This window comes from Thamnophis elegans, chromosome 5, assembly GCF_009769535.1.
Source record: "Thamnophis elegans isolate rThaEle1 chromosome 5, rThaEle1.pri, whole genome shotgun sequence".
In the NCBI taxonomy this organism is placed as follows: Eukaryota; Metazoa; Chordata; class Lepidosauria; order Squamata; family Colubridae; genus Thamnophis; species Thamnophis elegans.
The window spans coordinates 73,549,851-73,572,799 of NC_045545.1; the positions used below are offsets into that span (position 1 = coordinate 73,549,851).

Genomic DNA, 22,949 nt, shown 5'->3' on the forward strand with positions numbered 1-22,949 from the left:
TAAAGGGCCAATGTTATCATGCCTTAATCCCATCCTCCTGGAGCTGAAGGGGAGAACTCTTTATTATGTAAAGAGACTGGCTTGGGTTTCTTAATGGCCCGTTAACAAAGTGGGTGGAGGCAGGAAGCTGCAGGGAGCTATTCTGTCTTTATAAAACATGTTTCTTCCTTTTCACATCCAGAGAAATATTCTGCCTTTTCAATATTTCCTAGGATGTTTCATTTTTCTGGGAGAGGGCTGGGTGATAACTTCCTACAATAGTTAATCACATAATGCAAAAGGAGAAGTAGTAGCTTCCACTTTGAAAGAGGAAAGAAAGATTCAAAATAATGCAGACAGGTTGAAATGGACAAAAATTAAGTTTAAATGGGAGAAATAGGGAGTTTTTAGCAATGAACCTAACAACAACAACACCAAAACAACAACAACAACTCAGTTGACTGAGTTTCATGTTTAATATATAAAGTATAATAATAAATAAAAACAAAATATATAAAAATAAAACTAAATAAATAAAAATAAATAAATAAAAATAAAACAAGGTTGCATATTTTGGTATTATATATTATTATTGTTTATTGTTGTGTAAGTACACTGGGAGCTTTTGTGCCAGAGACAAATTCCTTGTGTGTCTAACCACACTTGGCCAAAGAAAATTATATTTTTTTTAAAAAAAAAGAGGGGGGAGGAAATGCACCAGGTAGGAGTTGACAGTTGAACAACTATCCTAATAGATCTGGATGTTCCAATAGAGTAAAAGTTTAACATAAGCAAATAGTATACAGTATAAAGAAGGCTCACAGTTCTGTCAGTAAACAGAACTGAATGGGACCAACATTGGTGTTGCAGGAAAAGCCGGCAAAAGGAAGATCAGAGGGGTATTGGATATGGTCAGGAGAATCAAACAAAGCCCTACCAGGGAACCCTATAGGAGAAGCAGTTTGAGCAATGATTTGAATCGTAAGTCTCCCCCCCCCCCCACACCTTTCTTTCTCTGAATATGTGATCCAGAGCAGGGTATTTGTTGATTGCTCTGACTTCCTGGTGCACACAAACACATGCTACTGAGGGGAGGAGGGAGGGTGTGTGTGTGTGTGGAGGAGAGCAGTAAAAAACTGACCTAGCATCTTACTTTGTTACCCAGAAGAAAATACAGATGTATCCTGTGGCTGCTGCTGGTAAATTGATTGGGAAGAATTCCAGCAGCCATGCTCCACATGCTTCCCTACTTTGTTTAGAGTTGAAACTGGAATCTAAATCAAAGTTGAAATGTCTCCCTTGGTTTTTATCCGAGAAGGGAGCAGTGAAAGAGTCAAGCTGACAGTACATTTACCGCTGACTACTGTAGTCTCCTAACAGGCATGGTGGGTGGCAGTGCCTTGAAGTGCCTTATTGCCGGAATAAGGATAATCCTATCATTGTTATGCAATGCGGATTACTGGGAAGAAGAATTGCTATCTGGATTCCTGAGAATCCCACATATTAAAAGGGAGCCCCCCCCCACTAAAAAAAAGTAAGGGGGAGAGGGAGGACATGGTTTTGGGGTTCTTTTCCCCAGTTTTATTCTGAATACCCTTAATCTTGCTGCTGCTGCTCTTCCTTTTCCTTTTCCTCTCCCAAATAGCAACATTTCTTTTATTTAGCATCCTTTGAATAGAATTGAGTTCGATTCCTCCTTTCCCAACTCCAAAATGAACAAAAGTTCAACAGTTCAGTAAAATGAAAATATCCCTCCCTCCAAATATTTTCCCACTGGGATTATTCAAAGAATTATAAGGTGAGTGCATAAATTCTTTGAACAGAATTTGTGCTTCTTTGCCATAGTTTTGGATTTTTTTAAAAAAAGAATAACTATATAAATGTATAACAGTATTTGGAGATAAATGACTATGTTCTAGTAAGATACATGTAAATACAGAAACAATATCCACTAAACTGGGAGCTGATAGGCTTCCTATGGTATTGACCTTCAGTAACTATTCCTACATTTACTTATATCCTGTCTATGTTATTTGTATAGATAATTTAAGGTGCGAGGTAACTCTTCCTGTTTTCCCCACAACTCAACCCTGAGAAGTGAGTTTGGCTGAGAAAAAGTGAACTGGCCCCAAATCCCTAGCCTGTTTTGATGCCTAAGGTGGGATTTGAACACACAAATTTTCCGGAGTGAGGGACAGGAGGCTCCAGTTGTGGTATAGTCATGCCCAATTGACCTCGAGACTGGGATGAAGCTGAAGCCACGCCTCTGTGCTCCACCCTTCTGACTCCAGTTTCATTTCAGTCCGGCCAGTGACGAGACACACAAATTTGGACTCTGTGATTATAGCACTTCTGGAACCTCCTCACCTTCCTTCAAGCCCCACTTCTCAGGTCCTTTCCTCCTTTTCTGTAAGTCCACTGAGGGTGCCTGTCTTGGCTGGCTACTAAGTGGGAGCAGGCTGCTGCTGGAGGCTCGGTGGCCATTTTGAGCCTCACTGACCATGTGGAGCTGGCTACAGCCGGCGAAGGTACTGGGAGGCTAAAGAGCTCGGGATTTCCAGCCCTGGGCCTCCCGAAGTGCTTTGAAGACAGCGGGCTGCATCAGTGGCTGGGATCGAGCTGCAGCATCCACAGGAGTGCTGCGAAGAGTGTGAAGAGCCTTTTTCGCGCCGGGGCAAGCCGCGGTGGCAGCAGGAAGGCCCAGATCAGCTGGGAGCCTGAATAAACGATTGCGATGGTCCGTATGGCAGCCGGCCCACAGCCATAGAGCGCACTCTTAGAGCGGCCACTGCTGGAAGAATCGGAAGCTGAGTTCCGGAGTTTGGAAGCCGGAGAAGAAGTTATGCTTGGATCGCAGCGGCAGCGGTGCCCTGGCCCTGCAGGGAGAGCTAGGCAGGGCATGGTGAGGCTGGGAGGCATGCGAACTGGGGGCAGAACAGGCGCTCATGCAACCACCCTCCCCAGCCGAGCAGAGCTCCATGCACTGACCTAGGGGGTATTCCAAATGTGCCAACTCATGGGAGCTGGGGGGGCGGGCAGACTGCCATGTGGCTTGGCATCTTAGGGAAACCCTCTAGGTCAGTGAACGTTGCTCTGCCGGCTGGAGAGGGGGTTTGCCGGGTGGCTGCTCGTGAGCATGGTCACCTCATGCCTGCTTCACACCTGAGGCTGTGCCCAGTTCTTTGGGAGCCTGCTCGCAATGGAGCAGCTGCCCGGCAACTCCCCTTTCCAGTCAGGCAGAACATCACTCCCCAACCTAGCGGTACCCCCTAAAGCACCAAGCAGCATGAGCGCCTCCCCCCTGGCTCCCGCGGCTTGGTACCTTCAGGATACCACTAGGTCGGTGAACGGTGCTCTGCCTGGCTGGAGGGGGGGGTTGTCCAGGAGGCTTATTTTCAGGGGGGGCTTATATTTTTGCCCACACGAAAAATGTGGCAAGGCACTAGTTTCAGGACAGGTCGTATTTTCGGGGAAACACAGTACACTTTCCTTATCTTCTGTTCTCTGCCTTTACAAATGAATTTCAAACTAACTAAAAAAGGACAAATGTTTTTTTTTAAGGCAATTAAAACATTCTTATTTTTTGAGTTGTGACCTAAAGATGCTACCTTTTAAGGATAAAGGGCCACAGGACAAAATCTTCAGAAACTAATTTTGAACCCCCTGGCCATATCCTCTGTAATGTTCAATTCATGTCAATCCTCACCTCCCAATACCAAAAACACCCTATGTAAATATTGCCATTCTGGCATGTGAAAAAAGAGACTTGAAATAGTCTGCATTTCTTCTAAAATTGAAAAATAAACAGCTAATTTTTCAGTGTTTAATGTTTTATTGGTTTTTCTATTTTTGCAATCTTTTTTTTCTATTATTTGTGTGTATGTGTTTGTGTGTGTATGGACTTAAAATATTTACATATTGTGACAAGTCACATTTCAAATAATTTTAGAATTATCTCAAGAGTTTCTGTACTTTTTGACACTTAAGTTCGAGATGTGTTCTTTTTGTTATTTCAGAAGACCCAATTCTGTAGCGCAGGGGTGTCAAACTCAAGGCCTGGGAGCCAGATCCAGCCCGCAGGGTGCTTAGATCTGGCCTTCGGATCCTCTCTGGAAACAGAATAGGACTGACCCACGGTGCCTCTGCCAGTAAAAACAAAACTTGGTAGGGCCGCCTGCAACCCTCACGAGCTCCGCTTTTGCTGGCAGAGGGTTGCAGGAGGCTATCGCAGCCGGAAATTGAGTTTGGGAGCCCGGTTTTTGCTGCCAGAGCGCTTGGGCCACCACAGGTGCTCCCAACACGAGTGACATTGAGCTGGCTATGCCCACCCTGGCCACACTGACTCCAGCCCCCCAAGGTCAAATGCAACCCTGATGTGGCCCTCAATGAAATCAAGTTTGACACCCCTCCTGTAGAGAAAATACATAATGCTAATTTGATTGCAGCATTTCTTTCTTTCTTTTTTTTAAGAAAAAAAGAGCATCCTTTCAGAATTTGAAATGGGTAGGTAGGTAAAAAAAATTTGGACACAATACATATTTAATAAATGCAGATAACAACATGAAATCACACCTGCCAGTTCTTTAGCTGTTGCTGGGCTTCACTTGAATCGAGTTTTTTCCAAGAACCTAGGATGATGTAGTATAGCTGTCAGGGTTCCAAATAGCATCCTCAATAAAATAAAAGTCTGGGGGTAGAAATTCCTCAAAGGTCCAATTTATTAGAAGAGCCATGTTGGGACATCTGGGAAAATCCAAATCTGAAAGCTTCCAGGTTTTCCCCACCCGGTTGAAAGTTCAAGACGCTGCCCCAGCACCCACATGTCCATCATATGATCCAATCAATCACCGTCCCAAAAGAAGTTTCCTCCTAATGACAGGGGCAGGGCAAGATGCTTTGAGTCTCTGAAAGGGAATGTTATTTGATTACAAAGCGTCCATTCTCCATACAATTCCCCCCTCTCACAGCAGAATATGTGGCAGGCTTGAGACCTACTTAAAAGATGGCTTCCAAGCCTGACAAGTAGCATATCCTGGCAGTGTGGCCTTTTATAATTGATATATGGAAATTTTATCAATGAATAGAATTTTCTAAGTGTTGTCCAAGGTTCTTCAGTATGACATCCAGTGTGCTAATAACCATAGAGACCATCATTGCCTGCATAATCTTTCATTTCTACTTTCAGATCTTGATACTTTATGATCACTGTCTTCTACTATTTCCTGGTATTGCAACATCAATTATTTGCACTTCTTTTCAACCACAATCAAATCTGGTGTATTATGCACCAAGATTTAACTGTCTGTATTTGGAAATCCCACAACATTTTAACCTGCTCATTTTTTATTACATTTTCAATGTAATATATATTCTCACCCACTTTTTATTACTGGCACATATTTTTTCATATATTCCAGTGAATCATTGGTAACTGTATTATGTTGTTTATATTTAGTTTGTGTGATCTTGCATGAGCTAAATGTATGATTACTGTTTTTTCTGCAGCTTTTTGTTGCATAATTTGCACTTTAAATCAATTCTGGCCTTGATTGCATTGGTTCAAATAGCGTGCTTTTGAGCAGCCAAAAGCAAGCCTTCAGTTTCTTTTTCTAATGTTCCAGTTGTAATCCAGTGACTGATTTAATTTTCATCCACTTTCCATGGATCTTTTGTAGAAATTGAGCTTGTAATGCTTTTTCTTGCCAGCATTTTGTTCAGGTTTTTGTTACATTAATTTAATATTCATGTTTTGTTTCCTGCACGTTCAGTAAGTTCCAATTTTTAATTTGCATTATTGCCTGTTCTTCGCTGTCTGATGTAATTGGCCAATGCACACTTTTCTTCTTTAACAGTTTGTTTGACTTGAAATAAACCTCTGCCTCCATTTCTGTGGTGTGGATATTACCTATCAATATCACTACCCATTTCCCTGAAAATAAGACCTCCCCGGATAATAAGCCCAATTGGGCTTTTGAGCGCATGGGCTAAAATAAGCCCGCCCAGAAAATATTGCAACATAGCAACAGCCATGAAGTGACCACGCTTGCCGCTCCTGCACCTCAAAAATAATAAGACCTCCCCCAAAATAAGGCCAAGTGCTTATTTGGGGGGGAGGTGTTTGTCAATAAAATAAGACCCTCTCTTCTTTTCGGGTAATGCACAGTGAATAATCGTGAGATATTTTTTTTTTCAGTCTAAACTGACCAGTTTAGGTTGTATTATTATTATTATACAATTGTATCACAGTGGCCAGTTGTTTCGCCGAATTTGGCATTGGTTACTAGTCGGGCCCCACCCAGGGGCCACGGACGTCGTAACGTATTTTCGTAATATGCATGCAGATCCAAGCAGTGTGGCTTTTTGCATTTGACTGATGGTGATTTTGTCAATTTTTAACTGTTTTAAATGTAATTCCAGTGCTTTTGGAATAGCACCCAGTGTGCCAATTACCACTGGAATTACCACTGCTGGTTTGTGCCATAGTTGTTGAATTTCGATTTTTAAGTCCTGGTATTTTGCGATTTTTTCATGTTCCTTCTCGGCGACCCTGCTATCACCTGGTATTGCGGTGTCTATGATTGTGACCTTATTTTTCTCAACCAGTGTGATGTCTGGTGTATTATGCGCCAGTATTTTGACCGTTTGTATACGGAAATCCCACAAGATCTTGACCATCTGATTTTCGGTGACTTTTTCAGGCTGATGTTTCCACCAGTTTGTTGCTGTTTTAATATTATAATTTTTGCACAAATTCCAATGGATCATTTGTGCTACTGAATTGTGCCGCAATTTATAATCAGTCTGCGTGATTTTTTTACAGCAGCTGAGTATGTGTTGAACAGTTTCATCAGCTTCTTTGCAAAGTCTGCATTTGGCATCATCAGAGGATTTTTCGATTTTGGCCTTAATGGCATTTGTGCGGATAGCTTGTTCTTGCGCAGCCAGGATTAGTGACTCTGTTTCTTTCTTTAATGTACCTGTTGTTAACCACAACCAAGTTTGTTCACTGTCCACTTTATCTTTTATTTTTTCCAGAAATTAGCCATGCAGTGCTTTGTTCTGCCAACTCTCCATTCTTGATTTTATCACATCTTTTCTGTATTCTTGTTTCGTCTGTTGGGCCTTTAGTAGATTTTTGTTTTTTAGTTCGATTAATAGATGTTCTTGACTTTCTTTTAAATAATCAGCCAGTGCATGTTTTTCTTCTTCAACTGTTTGCTTCACTTATAATAATCCTCTGCCACCTGATTTTGGGGCAGGTATAATCTATCAGTATCATCACGTGGATGTAAACTGTAGTGCATTGTCATTAGTTTCCTGGTTTTTCGGTCCAAAATGTCCAAATCAGCTTGTGTCCAGTTAACTATACCAGCTGTGTATCTTATAATTGGTATTGCCCAGGTACTTATGGCCTTGATTCTATTTCCACCATTCAATTTAGATTTCAAAATTTTCCTAACTCTGTTGGTGTACTCTCACCTAACGATAGTTTTTACTTCTCCATGCTTGATGTTATCCAACTGCAGAATGCCTAAATATTTGTAGGCTTCATTTTCGCTGCATTTAATTAGTTGGCCATTGGACGTTTCCACAGAATTTTATTTTATTTCTTTAAAAAAAAACACAAATATGTCATCATTTGTCAATCATTAAGACATTGAAGTACAATTTTTTTTGTGTGTGCCCCTCCCTCCCTCCACCCCCCCACCCCCCTCCTCCTTCCCCCCCCGACTTCCCAGAACCCGTACAGTATGGATTTTTAACTAACACAGTCTAAAATCTATTGAGAAAAAAGAAATAAAGAAATTAATGACATTCTAGATTGACCTTAGCTTCTTCTTACTGAACTAACTTTTAACAGTTTAAATCATTTCTGATCTTAAGCATAGGCTAACTGGAATTTCTTAGTCCCGTATTTATTTTGTATATAGTCAATCAATCCATTTTTTCCAGTCTCGTTTATATATCTCATTTGAATGATCTTTGAGATATGCCGATATTTTAGCCATCTCGGCTAAGTTTGTTACTTTCAATGTCCATTCTTGGATTGTAGGCAAGTCTTCCTTCTTCCAATATTGCGCCACCAACAGTCTTGCTGCAGTTATCAGGTGCAGAATCAAATTAGTCTCTACCACTGTAAAGTCAGTACATATACCTAGTAAAAATAACTGAGGAATAAACTTTATCCTTCTTTTAAAAATATTTTGCATGACCCACCATATTTTTATCCAAAATGCCTTAACCTTTAGGCAGGTCCACCATATATGATAATATGTAGCATCGAGAGAACCACACCTCCAACATTTAGGCTGTACATTCGGATACATAGAAGCCAACTTTTTAGGATCTAAATGCCATCTATAGAACATCTTGTAAAAATTTTCTCTCAGATTTTGAGCTTGTGTAAATTTCACATTTCTTACCCAGATTCTTTCCCATGTATCCAACATTATTGGTTCCTCAATATTTTGAGCCCATTTATCATACAATCTTTAACTAATTCTTTTTCCGAATCCATCTGTATTAATACATTATATATCCTCTTATATGCATTAAGCTTTGATCTCTTATTTGTTTAAACAGATTATCCTCAACTTGGATAAAACCAATTTTTTGATCTATTTTCCACCTAGCCTGTAATTGCCCATACTGGAACCTGCCATTGGACGTTTCAATTCCCTCACATGTAGTGATTTTGCCCCTTTTTATGGATACAGTGGCGCATTTTTCCATGCCAAACTGCATTGAATTATTATTATACAATTGTATCACAGCGGCCAGTTGTTTCGCCGGATTTGGCATTGGTTACTAGTCGGGCCCCACCCAGGGGCCTAGGACGTCGTAACGTATTTTCGTAATATGCGTGCAGATCCAAGCAGTGCGGCTTTTTGCATTTGACTGATGGTGATTTTGTCAATTTTTAGCTGTTTTAAATGTAATTCCAGTGCTTTTGGTATAGCACCCAGTGTGCCAATTACCACTGGAATTATCACTGCTGGTTTGTGCCATAGTCGTTGAATTTCGATTTTTAAGTCCTGGTATCTTGCGATTTTTTCATGTTCCTTCTCGGAGACCCTGCTATCACCTGGTATTGCGGTGTCTATGATTGTGACCTTATTTTTCTCAACCAGTGTGATGTCTGGTGTATTATGCGCCAGTATTTTGACCGTTTGTATACGGAAATCCCACAAGATCTTGACCATCTGATTTTTGGTGACTTTTTCAGGCTGATGTTCCCACCAGTTTGTTGCTGTTTTAATATTATAATTTTTGCACAAATTCCAATGGATCATTTGTGCTACTGAATTGTGCCGCAATTTATAATCAGTCTGCACGATTTTTTTACAGCAGCTGAGTATGTGATCAACAGTTTCATCAGCTTCTTTGCAAAGTCTGCATTTGGCATTATCAGAGGATTATTATTATTATTATTATTATTATTATTATTATTATTATTATTATTATTTCATAGAAACATATTATAAATTATAAAGGTTGGACTATCTAGGCCAGCCTCTTACCTAATGCCAGGAAGAGCCGTGGTGACACAGAGATTAGAATGCAGTATTGCAGCCCAATTCTGCTGACTTCCAGGAATTCAGTTTTCACCATCTCAAGATTAATTCAGCCTTTCATCCTTCTGAGGTTGGTAAAATGATGACCCAGGTTGTTGGGGGTAATATGCTGACTCTGTAAACTACTTAGAGTGGGCAGTAAAAGCACTATGAAGCGGTATATAAGTCTAAGTGCTATTGCTAGTTCAGGAATCTTGAGAAAGAGTCAATCGGGATAGATCAAGAAGAGCCCAAGTTACAGAAACAATCATTACCTGAATTGGTTTTTATTCACTGTTGTATAACTGATCTTATTGCTTGTGTCCTCCAAGCAAAGTGAAAGAGAGGAATTTCGTTGTACCCAGAAAAATAACTGATTCTACTTTAGGACACTGATTTTATTAACGCAACATGGTAAACCTTAAACCCTTCTTAACAAAACATATTTGCTAAGTTTACATATTTCAGTTTAATTGATTCATAAAACTTACTAAGATAATGGCTTGATTTCTATAACAGCTTATCCAGCCTCATTTTAGCCCAGTGTAGGTCGTGTGCAAACCCAGTAATTAAATCTAATTGCTGATGCACTAGCCATTAACTTCATGCTTGATTGTGATTGATTCAGTTATTTAAAGCAAAAGGATATGATCACCCACATTGATGTTCTTTTGTATGATTTATCTCAGTTAAAGTAAGTGGTGTTTGGAAGGAAGAGAAAAGGAAGTTGACAGTAGTGCTTATGTATTGATGCTAATTATCATTTTTATTATGACTGCCGGTATATAAGAAGACTCACAGCAATTGGTGTTCCCTTCACAAAAATATTATGAGATGACATTCTTGATGGAGAAAGCCAGTATAGTGGTTTTAGGAATAAACAGTCTTCCATTTCCCAGGCACTTGAAGCTCAGTAATTAGATCTTGTAAATAAGAGACATAACTGATTTTGTAGCTGAAATTCAAAATACTTTATTTACAGTACAGATGCTCACTTTCTGCTATGAAATGTAGAGAGGAAGTTTGAACCACACATGTGGCAGCAAGCAGAGCCCTATGCAGTTTAGTCTACCGCAGATGCACAGTTCAGAGAAGTGTCTGATTTTCTGCCACATCTGTGTGCAGAAGCTACTTTGAGAACCAGATGGGGAAAAGGAGCATTATTATCAGATAGGAATCCTTCCCTACTTCCTTAGTCCATCTTTCCTTCAAGATAGTCCGACTTTATTTGGTCACATTACCTTCTCCACTGGAAATATTATTTTGGAACAAGTTTAATTACTTGTATTTGGTTTCTCAATCTTAGTTAATCTCCACATATGTTGAGCGTGATTTCTAGAATTCCCAATTGGGGCTCCTGAATTCAGAAGCTGAAAAAACAAGTGAAAAAAGGAACATTTAATTAAAATCAAGCTAGTAACTTCGTGGGCATACAGTTTTCTTAGTAATGATATGAAAGTGGTTTAGCGTCGTCTTATATAAGATGTTTTCTGTTGGTTTATCTTCCACATATTAACCACATCAACTCTGCTTAACTTTTCAAGATTAGCCAGGGCTGATAAGGTGCTACAGCTTAGTTAAGTATACTGATGAAAAGAAGGAGAACATCTGGATTGGCTCAAGTTTTTTTTAAGAAACCAAAGAAAACCCTCATACTCTAAACTACAAAATAAATACTATGGTACACTTTTTTAGAAAAAGAAGTTATATTTATGCTCACAGTCTCTATAATATGCTAAAAAGATGTGTTAAACAAAAATTGTAAGTTACTTAAAACACTAATCTAAATTAAACTAAATGTATTGGTGTACTCTTATATATAAATGTTGAGGTCCTAGAATGAAATATTTCAACAAAAGATACATGAGGAGCCTAGTTCGAAGGCTTCTGTAGAGTACTTGGGAATCCTTTGAAGCTAAGTATGCAGAACTCTTAAAAATATACATGAAATACCATCAACCAGTTATCTGACAAGGAAAACAAGGGCTGAACTTACCCTTCACTTACTTCTGATCAGTCTCTTGACAGGAGTTCTACTTTAATTTTGTTGGTGGGTCAGTAAGGAGTCATATACTGAATGTTTTCTGGCTTTATTTGTTACCTTTAATTCTACAATGTAACTAGTCCAATGTTTTCTTATAGAGATATCAATAGCAATAGCACTTAAACTTATATACCGCTTCATGGTGCTTTACAGCCCTCTCTAAGTGGTTTACAGAATTAGCATATTGCCCCCCCCCCCAACAATCTAGGTCCTCATTTTACCCACCTTGGAAAGAAGGCTGAGTCAACCTTGAGCCTGGTGAGATTCGATCTACCAAACTACAGGCAGCCGGCAGTCAGCAGAAGTAGCCTGCAGGACTGCACTCTAACCACTGCACCACCGCAGCTCTTATATCCTGAACTGTCAAATGTCTCAGGTTGGCCTGGTCAGGCTTGGAGTGCCCTAATAAAACTACAAGGACCTAGCTAAATATTGGAATGTATTTTATCTACAATAACTCCCTGCAGATTCCTTTGGAACGTCCAAACAGATATAGTGGCATCCCCTACCATTCCCCTCAACAACCACACCAAGCAGTTGGTTTGAAAAAAGTGATTGGCCTAAAGTCACCCAATGAGCTTTTATGGCTCAGAATAGACTTGAACCTGTGTTTGCCTGGTGCCAGTCCAAGACCTTCATCACTACATAATTCTGCCCATATTCATGAAGAAAGACTACAATTCCAAGATAATTTATTCACCTGGAAAAGAGAGAAAGGAATGAGAATTTTCTTTTCAATCACCAGAAGAAAATTAGATTGCTTCTTCATTATTTCCTCTTGGTTAGATGGAGCCCATGGGATTGTGAGAAACAGATCCTGAAATTGTGAATTCCAATGAAAAGATGTATATAATCAGAGGAAAACAATACGGAGTCTTGAAACCTAACAAACCGTAAGGTTATTCTTAATCTGTACTCAACCTTGGAGGCAAGATACAAAGCAGGGGTCAGGGAGTTTCTGCATACTGAACATTTTTGAATGGTCATTGGAAACAAGCAAAAGAAAAATGTTAGCTTAATGAGATTAAAAAAAAAAACCCAGTCTGGATTAGAACAGAAAAAAAACGCTGCTTCTTAATACAGGCAGACCTCCATTACAACAGTTCATTTAGTGACCATTCGAAGTTACAATGGTCCTGAAAAAAGTGACTGATCATCATTTTTCACACTTATGACCATTGCAGCAGCTCCACAACCAGTGTGGTCAAAATTCAGACACTTGGCAATTGACTCATAGTTATTACAGTTGCAGTATCCCAGGGTCACGTGATCACCTTTTGCAACCCACTTACAAGCAAAGCCAATGGGAAAGACAGGTTCACATAACAACCATGTTACTAACTTAACTTCAGTGATTCACTTAACTGTGGCAAGAAAATGGGGCAAAACTCACTTAAATGTCTCACTTAACAACAGAAATCTTGGGTTCAATTGCTGTCGTAAGTTGAGTACTTCCTGTAATTTAGTTCTTGAGTTTCATTTTCCAGAAAAGATTGGTTTTCTACGTTATTCCAGAGGAAATAGCCAAGGTGTAAAGGTTCATTACAGTCCAGGAGATGAGATGGGGAATCTATTGATGGGGGGACATACTCAAGGGCTGTATTCTTCTTTAGGAAGGAAAAGGTGGTTAGCTTTTTCCATAGCAGAAAGGACACTGTGTTGTGTCTTTCATCAACTTTGGTTCCTCTTTCTTTCCTGCCTTTCACATTTTTTCCATACCATTCCTCAACTTTCATCATTAAGCTTTATCATGCTGGATTTAAGTAAATAGAATTAATTTTATTTAATCTTCTTGTTAACTGTGTTGAATGTAAATGCATGGAGTTGCAATAAAACAAGGGCCTTCATACTGGAATTTGGGATAGGAGGCCAAGGAAGACTTCATCTCTGGGCTAGGAATTGCATAGCCTATATGAGTGAGTTGCAATTACTTAAATGTTTAGATGTTCATTTAGTCTTAACAGCAAACATATAATCAACAATATCCATTGCGAGCAAAAGTGCTAACTTGCATTTCTTTGTTGAACTTGCATTTGTTCATATAGCAAACAGAGAAACCAAGCTTTCAGTTCTCTGTTTCTTTCATAAAACTAGTCCCCTCCGCCCCCCCTCCGTAGTTTTGTACCTAGGGGACTTTTTAAAAACTTTCTGCTCCAGTTTCCTTTCTGTTTTTTTTTTTTTTCTAGTGAGGATATTCTTTGCTATTAGTTTGGGATTTCCCATAGTGACCTCTAGTGGTCCCCGGACTGTTCATGTACAATTTTTTTCTTCCTAGCATTTTCCTACAAGTGCAGGCTCTGCTTTTTTCCAAAACAACATGAAAGCCGACTTTGGGTCAGTCACTGCCTCTCAGCCCCTGATGTTAATTGCTCATAGTGCCGTTTAGAGTTAGAATTACTTGGAGAGAATTATAATTCAGATAAGAATTTCACGATAGATTTTAGATTCAAGATAAGACCCCTCAGCAAACTAAATAGTTTGAGTATATGAATATACTTTCAAGTAATTCAAGGTGTTGGTTATTACCTTTAAAGCCCTACATGGCTTAGGGCCAGCGTACCTTCGAGACCGCCTACTGCCACATACCTCCCAGCGGCCAGTAAGATCCCACAGATTGGGCCTCATTCAGATGCTGTCAGCCAGACAGTGTCGGTTGGCGGGCCCCCGGAGGAGAGCCTTCTCTGTGGCTGCTCCAACTCTTTGGAATCAGCTACCCCAGAGATCCAGACCATACTCACTCTCATGGCCTTCAGGAAAGCTGTAAAAACCTGGCTGTTCCGGCAGGCCTGGGCCTGTTGACCTCATTGTTGAGGCCCAGCCCTGATTAGAATGAATGTATGTAGTGTTGTGATTTTAAACTGTCTTTTTTTTTTCTTTTTTCTTTTTTCCCCTCTTTTTTCTCTCTTTTTTGTAAGCCGCCCGGAGTCCTTCGGGATTGGGCGGCATATACATTTTGATAATAAATAAATAAATAAAAATAAATAAATATGTTGAATTGCATCAGCACTGTAATTTTAATTGGTTTGGCCAACGTTGTTTATACCTCATTCTTCTGGATAATTCTGCTTTTTCTTACACAGTGATATTTACTGTGATGACATCTGTATTCTTTGCTATGTCAGAAATTAAATTATCTACAGACCCCTCATATCCTGGAGATAAATTGTTTCAACTTTTATCCTCAAAACGACGCTATAGGGCACTGCACACCAGAACAATTAGACACAAGGACAGTTTTTCCCCGAATGCCATCACTCTGCTTAACAACTAATACCCACAACAGTCAATAATTTACTAAGAATGTATTACTATTATTCTTCTCTTCCTTCCTTGTATCTATCTCTTCCCACTTATGACTACAATCATGTTGCTGGTATCTTTCAATTTATATTGTTTTATTTGTTTCCTAGTACAATTTGATAGCTTATTAGTAACCTTGATTATCACTAAGTGTTGTATCTTTTTTATTCTTAATGAATGTATTTTATTCTCCTTATGTACACTGAGAACATATGCACCAAAGACAAATTCCTTGTGTGTCCAATCATACTTGATCAATAAAGAATTCTGTTCTATTCTAAATATATCTTAGAAATGTTTGCAAATCCTTCCTTGATTAGGTACTGTCAAGCCATTTGATTGAGTCTTAGTTGTCAGATAGATTTTCTCGATCATGATCCATGCCTAACTTGGTCTTCCAATTGTATACCCATCACCACTGTAGCCAAGTTCATCCACCTTGCTTTTAGCCATCCTCTTCTTCCCTTCCTTGTTACTTTTCCCAGATTAGAACCTTCTCCAAAAATCTAGATCTTTGCTTAATGTGTATGAAGTATGTGGTCATTTGCTCCTTGAATGACAAGTTCTAAGTTGATTTGGTGAACAATATATTTGATTGTTTACTTGGCTATCGACAGAATTCCCAGGAGTTTTCTCCAACAGCAAAGGTCAAAAGAGTTAATACTCTTTCTATCCTGCTTCTTTAAAGTCCGTTAAGGGTGTCATGCAAGCCCTTACTCCTACCCCAAAGTTCCTAAATTAATTAAACTTCTTAAATGTTGATCTTAGAACTCTAATGTATATGAATCTGGGAATGCTTGAAATGCTTTAACTGGAAAGCAGCATCTAATACACATATCTTTCAAAGAGAAAAGGTAATTCAGGCAGAGATCTCTCCAGCAAGGAAAAAGTTCCAGTACCTGTTGGTTTAGAGGTTAAGCAACAGTAAGCGTAATATTGCAAATAGAAGACCATATTTTGTAACTGCATGATATTGTCAGATAACATTTATCAGTGTTTATTAAGCTTTCAACTGCAAAGTACATTTGTTCTTAATTTTATTCTAATTTTATTTCCTATTATTATTTTAACAGTTGATATTCGTGAAATCCAAGAAATTCGTCAGGGAAAGAACTCCAGAGATTTTGACCGATACCAAGAAGATTCTTGTTTCCGCCCAGAACAGTCTCACTGCTTTGTCATCCTCTATGGCATGGAATTCAGACTGAAAACACTCAGTTTGCAAGGTTAGATGACTTTTACTTTGTCACTGACATGAGATTACAATCCAATTTTTGTTGCAGCTTTTTGAACACCAGCAACACCACTGCTATTCATCTACTTTTGTGTGTGTGTTCAAAACTTGGCTTAGAATAGTGAAGAGGAACAAATAATGAGACTAGAATTGCTAGCAGCTGCTAGAACTGATAGCCATTGCCATAGTCTTTGAGCACATGGACATTCTTGGTTAACTCTATGGCTAGCCGTGTTGCAAGTGTTGGCTCTTACAGCTTCAAAAGCTAAAAGTAGTCTTAAATGTCATTTTTCCCTCTCCAAATTCTAGAAAGTGCACAGGTGTGTTCCTGTATACTTTCTAAAATTTGAAATGGGGGAGTGTACTTCTCGTATGAAGTGCTTTCTAAGGTAAACTGATGGGAAGATAAAGAGAAATTCCATTGCTCAATACTGATCATGTTTTGCTCACTTCTCTTTGTTGATGGTAATTCTTCAAAAGGCATGAATCATAGGGCATGATTCTGGATTTGTGCAGAATCTGGTGTGCTCAAACTAGAATAGTGAATGTGGTATGAAGCAATTAAGCAAACATGTTACTATATGCCATATTCTGAATAAGAGCAATCAATCTGCATCCTTATTATGCTAAGATAATTATTTGAACTGGCTAATAGACATATCTTAAATGATTGTTAGCCTTGCACAGCATGGCACCGTTTGATGACATTAAGCTATGCTAAAGTAAGTTTTGGCATGCACATCTGTGACCTGAAAAGGATGAAAAAAAGATCTAACTTGATTACTGAAGTTCCCTGGAGATCCTTCTTTTTTGCCATGTGCGATTTGCCCCAAAAGATTAAAAAAAAGTTTCTTCCTTACTTAGTGAGCATAATGAGTTGAATGCTGAACATTGAAATGATGTGATTGTTCCTCCTTAAAGACTGGTTTTATGGCTATTATAATTTGTAAAAATCAAAATGGATGGGGTTAGTTTCCGTCTATTGGAAACCAGCTGCAAAGTGACTTCCTTCTTGGATATAAGGGTCAGTGCCTGTGTCATGTCTTGACAGGCTCAGTTTGTTCTTTATTTTCACAGCCACTTCCGAAGATGAAGTCAACATGTGGATCAAAGGGTTGAACTGGCTTGTGGCAGATACCCTAAAAGCTGCTACTCCATTGCAAATTGAAAGGTAAAACAAAAAATTGGAACAGAGGGACCATTTCAAGCAGGGGGCATACTATATATAGGCTTCACTGCCTCTCCTTCACTGCCAGCATCTTTCTATATGAATTTAAGATTATGTGGAATTTAAGATTATGTGTATTAAAATCCATGCTTCCTTTCATAGCAGTTCAAATTTATGTAATCTGTAGGATTTGGGGGATTCTTAAAGAGGAAGATTTTGTGATTCACTGACATATTTACAAATATTTGAAAACTATTTACTTTTAGGTGGCTTCGGAAACAGTTCTACTTTGTCGACCGCAACAGAGAGGATAGGTAAATAGAAAGTTATTGTTGTATATTATGAGATGTGGTGTATTTTAGTAACAAAAGGGGGCATACAAGTCTAAAAATTAGTTTTCTATTTAATTTTTATTAATCCAAAAATGAATTTGGATGATTAGAAAAGTATAATCAAAGTTGGAATAGTGTCTATTCTAAACAGGGAAAAGTAACACTTTAATTACCATATTTTTCGGACTATAAAACTCTTGGGATTATAAGATGCATCTAGCTTTTGGAAAGAAAACAAGAAAAAAATCTGCCTCTGCCTCCCAGCAATTTGCCTCCTTGCAGCAAACAGCCTGGTCAACTTCAGCACAGCCTGATTTAACACGAGCAGCTGATTGGCAGTTGGATCTCCCAGAATATTGCCTAGCAGTTGTTCCAGGCTGTGAGGATCGCCGCCACCCATTGCCACTGCTGCCTATTACCACCACGCAGCCCATTTTTGGCCTCTGCTGCCCCATTTTTTATCCATTCCAGGCAGTGGGGATAGGTGGCAACAGCAATCCCTGCCGCCTGCAATGGGGTGAAAATCGGGTGCACAGAGGCCAAAGATGGGGCACATGGAGGCCGAAAACAGGGCACGGGGAGGCAGCAATAGGCCACTGCTCATGCAATAGGCCACTGCTCATGCTAAATCAGGCTGTGCTGAAGCTGAGCAAGCTGTTTACTGTTTGCTGCAAGGAGGCAAATTGCTGGGAGGCAGAGGCCGAAGGGTGAGGACTGATGGGTGGGTGTAGCTTCGGCAGCATTCGCTGTATAAGACACACAGACATTTCATCCACTTTTTTTGGGTGGGGGGAGAATGGGAGGGGGGAAGTGTATCTTATACACCAAAAAATATGGTAAGTAAAATATGTCTCTTAATTAATAGGGAAGTAACATTTTCGTGTGTGTTTGTGTGTGTGTGTGTGTGTGTGTGTGTAAGTAAATAAATATAAGCGCTTGGGAAAAAAACCCTGCAGATAACAATAATTGTTTTTGAAAAATGCAAGAATGCTTCAAGTAAAATCATTTTGACTATAATAGGAAACTTAGAATCCCATTCTGATAATATTTTTCTCTGCATATAAATGTATGCAAGTTAATTGATAGATGAAGGGACCAATATTTGAATTAATAATTAATTAAATTTATTTAACTGTAACTCTGAGGTACTCTCTAATTTAATGCAAAGAGGATTTATCTTCCTGACATCCACATATTAGGATGAATGAGTTTGGACAGCAAAGGTGAATGTTGGAGACCTGATCTTTTTTCTTGCGCTCTCTTCAAGAAAGTGAAGGCAATTTGAAAGAGATATATATGAATATATTGATATATTCATTCAAATTGAATTTTTAAAATGCCTTTAACTAGAAGCAATAATAAAACAAAATATCTGCACACCATGAGAAACAAAATCCCTTGTCTTTTTCATAAGAACAAATCTCAATTTCCAACCTGGAGATCTATTAAGGAAGTTCAAAAGCTCCATATGAACTTATGCTTTGCCATTATGCTGAATAGAGATGGGCTATTCTGTATTGCCTTTCTCTCCCCCCTTGAAAATTATTATTTCAAAATGTATAATGTGAACTCTTTATTGTGGTTTCTCATATGTGTTCTTACAACTTGTTTGGGTGTGAGAAGATTTCACGTGAGCCTCCCCACTTGACAGTAGCACTTTTCTACAAAGTATTTTTAATAATTGCACAATTGCTGGCTGAGATTCAGAAACAAAGGGTTAAGTGCCGGAATTTCCCTTCAGGTTCTTTTGATGACTGGCAAAACCATTATGCGGAATAACAACCTCTGTTGTGTTTGCATGATTTACCTCCAAATGCATAGTGACTGAATATACTGTATAATAACTAGACAATCCTTGAAAAAGTAAAAGGAAGGAACTTAAACTTGGACTATTTGATCGAGGTTAAAACAGATATGTTGTTATCTCTTCCAACCCTTAATGGATTTCTGCTGACAAGCTTTTAAGGAATTATTTATAGATAAGAGATGGGATATGAGAAGAAAACATCATTTATTTTATTTTAACAGAGGGACAAAACGAAAGAAAGACTTGGTGTGATGAAATGATGTAGGGATTAGAGTATTAAAATTCTAGAGTACCATCTCCACTAGGGAAGTGCATTCAGTTACTATACAGCAACCCATAATGCAACACAGGAAAGACTAGGAGATTGCTAGCAATAACTTTCATCATTCACCTTTTTTCATTCCTTTGGACTAAACAAGTCATTCACCATCATTATTGGTCTTTAGCTATGAGAAATCACATTGGGGAGCACTGAGAACATTCATCAAGATTAATGCTTAAAAGCTTACATGGCAGTAGTGTAATCCAGCAGCTGATAAGTATTTCCCATGTGTTCTTTGCTCCAAAATCTAGTGTTGAACATGTGGCTGTGTATCTGACAGATTGATTCATAAAAATTAAAAGAGAGAATTCTGAGAAATGCAACATATTCCTGGAGCATTATATGCTGGGAACTGGTTTTTGATTATGAGCCATTAGGTCATAATCTAAGCACTTAGACAGCTTTTCCAGGATGATACATCCCCAGTCAGCTCTTCAGGCCTTTCAGTGGTATACCTGTCAGTGCTACAATTCTCTTTCCTTCCAAGTTTCATAGTATGATAAATAGCTAAAACTGAGAAGGTTCTGAGATGGAGAAAGTTGCTTAAGGTGGCCTTAAGTGAAGGCCAGCCTGAAGGGAAACCTAGCAATTAGATACCTGTGGCTGGAGTAGCCAAGGAGCATTCAAGAAATTTGAAAGGACCAGAAAATGAGGGGCTGGATCTAGGACCTCATTCTAGCCCTAGAGGGCTCTGTTCACCCTGTTCTATTTTGTGGTTTTTATTTTTAATGATTTCCTGCCCTGACAAGAGACTTTAGCTTGTTTGCAGAGTGTCTGAAAACCAAAACAGAGGCAGTCCATAACATTAATAGAACATGGAGCTATAAGCTTGATCAGAGAAGTTTTCAACAGATACACTAAGCTAGCCTGGTAGCTAATGAACCTTTGTCATTCTTTCTTATTTCTATGTGTTGTTAAAAAGATTCCAGTGAGTTTTCTTGTTCTCACTGTCCCCGGTCTGAGAGAGAAAAGACTAAGATGCAATTGACTTGCAAGCTTTAACAATGACCCTTTTCCAAGAAAACATTAATGGGCTTCTTTTTATAAAAAGAGAACAATTAAATTATGAACAATTTAACAGTAATAAAGTTTATTAAAAAGTAAAGGTTCCCCTTTCACATATGTGCTAGTCATTCCCAACTCTAGGGGGCGGTGCTCATCTCCATTTCAAAGCAGAAGAGCCAGTGCTGTCCAAAGACTTCTCTGTGGTCATATGGCCGAAATGACTAAATGCCAAAACGCATGGAACACTTAATCTTCCCACCGAAATGATCCCTATATTTCTACTTGCATTTTTATGTGCTTTCGAACTGCTAAATTGGCAGAAGCTGGGACAAGTAGCAGGAGTTCACTCCATTACACGGCACTAGGGATTCGAACCTCTGATCTGCCGACCTTTCTGATCGACAAACTGAGTGTCTTAGCCATTGAGCCACCTCATCGCTCTCTAAAAATTTTTTAGAGTTTATTTAGAGTTTAATAAACTCTAAAGTTTATTATAGGCTTTTAAATTCTGAATGGCACTTATCTTCTTTATGTGAATGTATCTGCTTTTTGGTTGAAAGTTTCAGCTAAAAAATCATCACTGGTCATTGAGATGTCTTAATGGTCTCCAACCTTTTTCTTCATATAGGCCACTGTATCATCATCAAAAGAGGATGTCATTGTCTAAGTAAGATGTTTAATAAGAAAACTTAACATAGCTTATGGCTTGTAAGCCATTCAGAGTTACCTGATCAAATTGGACAGCTATAGAAATTGAATGAATGAACACATCAGTCAATCAAAATGACAGTTGAAACTGTGTCTCACAAAATTATTACATTTTGCAACTATTTTCAATAGCATAATATGCTCACTCAAAGAAAATCTGGAAGCCTGGAAGCACCTTTTCTGATTAACAAATTTTATTAAAAGCCATAAGCGTTTGTGCGCTGCAGTTTATTATGTACAACTTAAATTGTGGTGAAGTGGGTGGAAAGGAAGAGGAAAATAGGTTAGTTATGCAGATACAACTTACCCATAAAACAGATTACAAGCAACTTATCGTTCATTATATTAACTTTATTAAAAGTTACAGTTAAAATAATACAACTACAGTAATGTAAATTAAATATGCAAATAAAATGCAGAAAATAAAAAGGAAGAAAATAAGTATATCTTACGCAAAAAGAGAGAAATATATAAATAAATGATTTCCCCCTATATCTCAACAAGTATAGATAATTTTAGTAATTTATCCCCTTTTAACATGGAACAAATTCTGCCATGATCATCTGCTCTACATTCAGCAGGGTTATCTTCAGCTCCCCATTTCTTCCCCGAAAGTCCCTGATAATCAATTAACCATATGAATTAACAATTGCAATGTGTTAAAATGCATTGGATTCATTGAGAATTCTGAGATAACTGAAGCCTTTTGATGTATATCAGTTCAATAGTATCTCAGCCTTGGTGAAGAAGAGAAACATTTGTAAATAAATCCTAACGTTTAAACATTTTTTTGACAATAGAACAGCTGTACATGTGTTTCCAAGGTCATCAAACTATTGAGAGACTTCTTGAGAGGGCAGCTGTAGTAAAATCTATAAAGTCCAGTTAAAATCTATGAGATTAATGTGTAACACATTTGGCAATGAAAATTCAAAGTATCCCTCAGAACAGATTAGAATGGCTCAATTTGACAATGTGTTTTTGCTTAAGTGCAGTGCTTTCTACTGCTGCCTGTTGGCGTCAGTCTCTCTTTGCTTCCAGCCAAAGAGGGAAGAGAGAAATTGTGCCCCAGGAATCAGATTAACAATTCATGCATATTTGACAGTGGGCTGCTAAAGCTTCCTTGCTATATTAAACCTACACACTAGGCATCTTTTAAGAAATACTGAAGATTGTGACTTTCAAATATGTGTATTACAAATATTAAGCTGAGAGCAATAGTTAGTCCTGAGCTGTTCTTCAATACGAGCACAACAGCTGAGAGTTGGCAATCTTAAGAGTGATGTCCTCATCATTAGATGAAGTATTATCATTTATTTTTCCCTATATGTTGAACAGATCACTTTTGGCATATTTGTGTTGGAGCAGTGTTTGAAGAGGGAACTACAACACTTGTTTTTTTCCCCAGAAAATCAACCCTGTTTAAACTCTTTCCAAAGATATTTTGCTAATATTGCTAATTTGTGAAATGTTGAAAATCAAAACTGGTTCAGTGA

At 38.6% G+C, this 22,949-nt stretch overlaps 1 protein-coding gene across 1 annotated transcript in view; it reads left to right on the forward strand.

Annotated features, from left to right (window-relative positions):
- The window catches only part of PLCG1 (phospholipase C gamma 1), a 119,374-nt gene that overhangs the window by 50,042 nt on the left and 46,383 nt on the right, over nucleotides 1-22,949 (forward strand). The window contains 3 exon segments of the mRNA XM_032217850.1: nucleotides 15,951-16,103; nucleotides 17,189-17,282; nucleotides 17,546-17,593. Coding sequence (XP_032073741.1) covers nucleotides 15,951-16,103; nucleotides 17,189-17,282; nucleotides 17,546-17,593 — 295 coding nt within the window.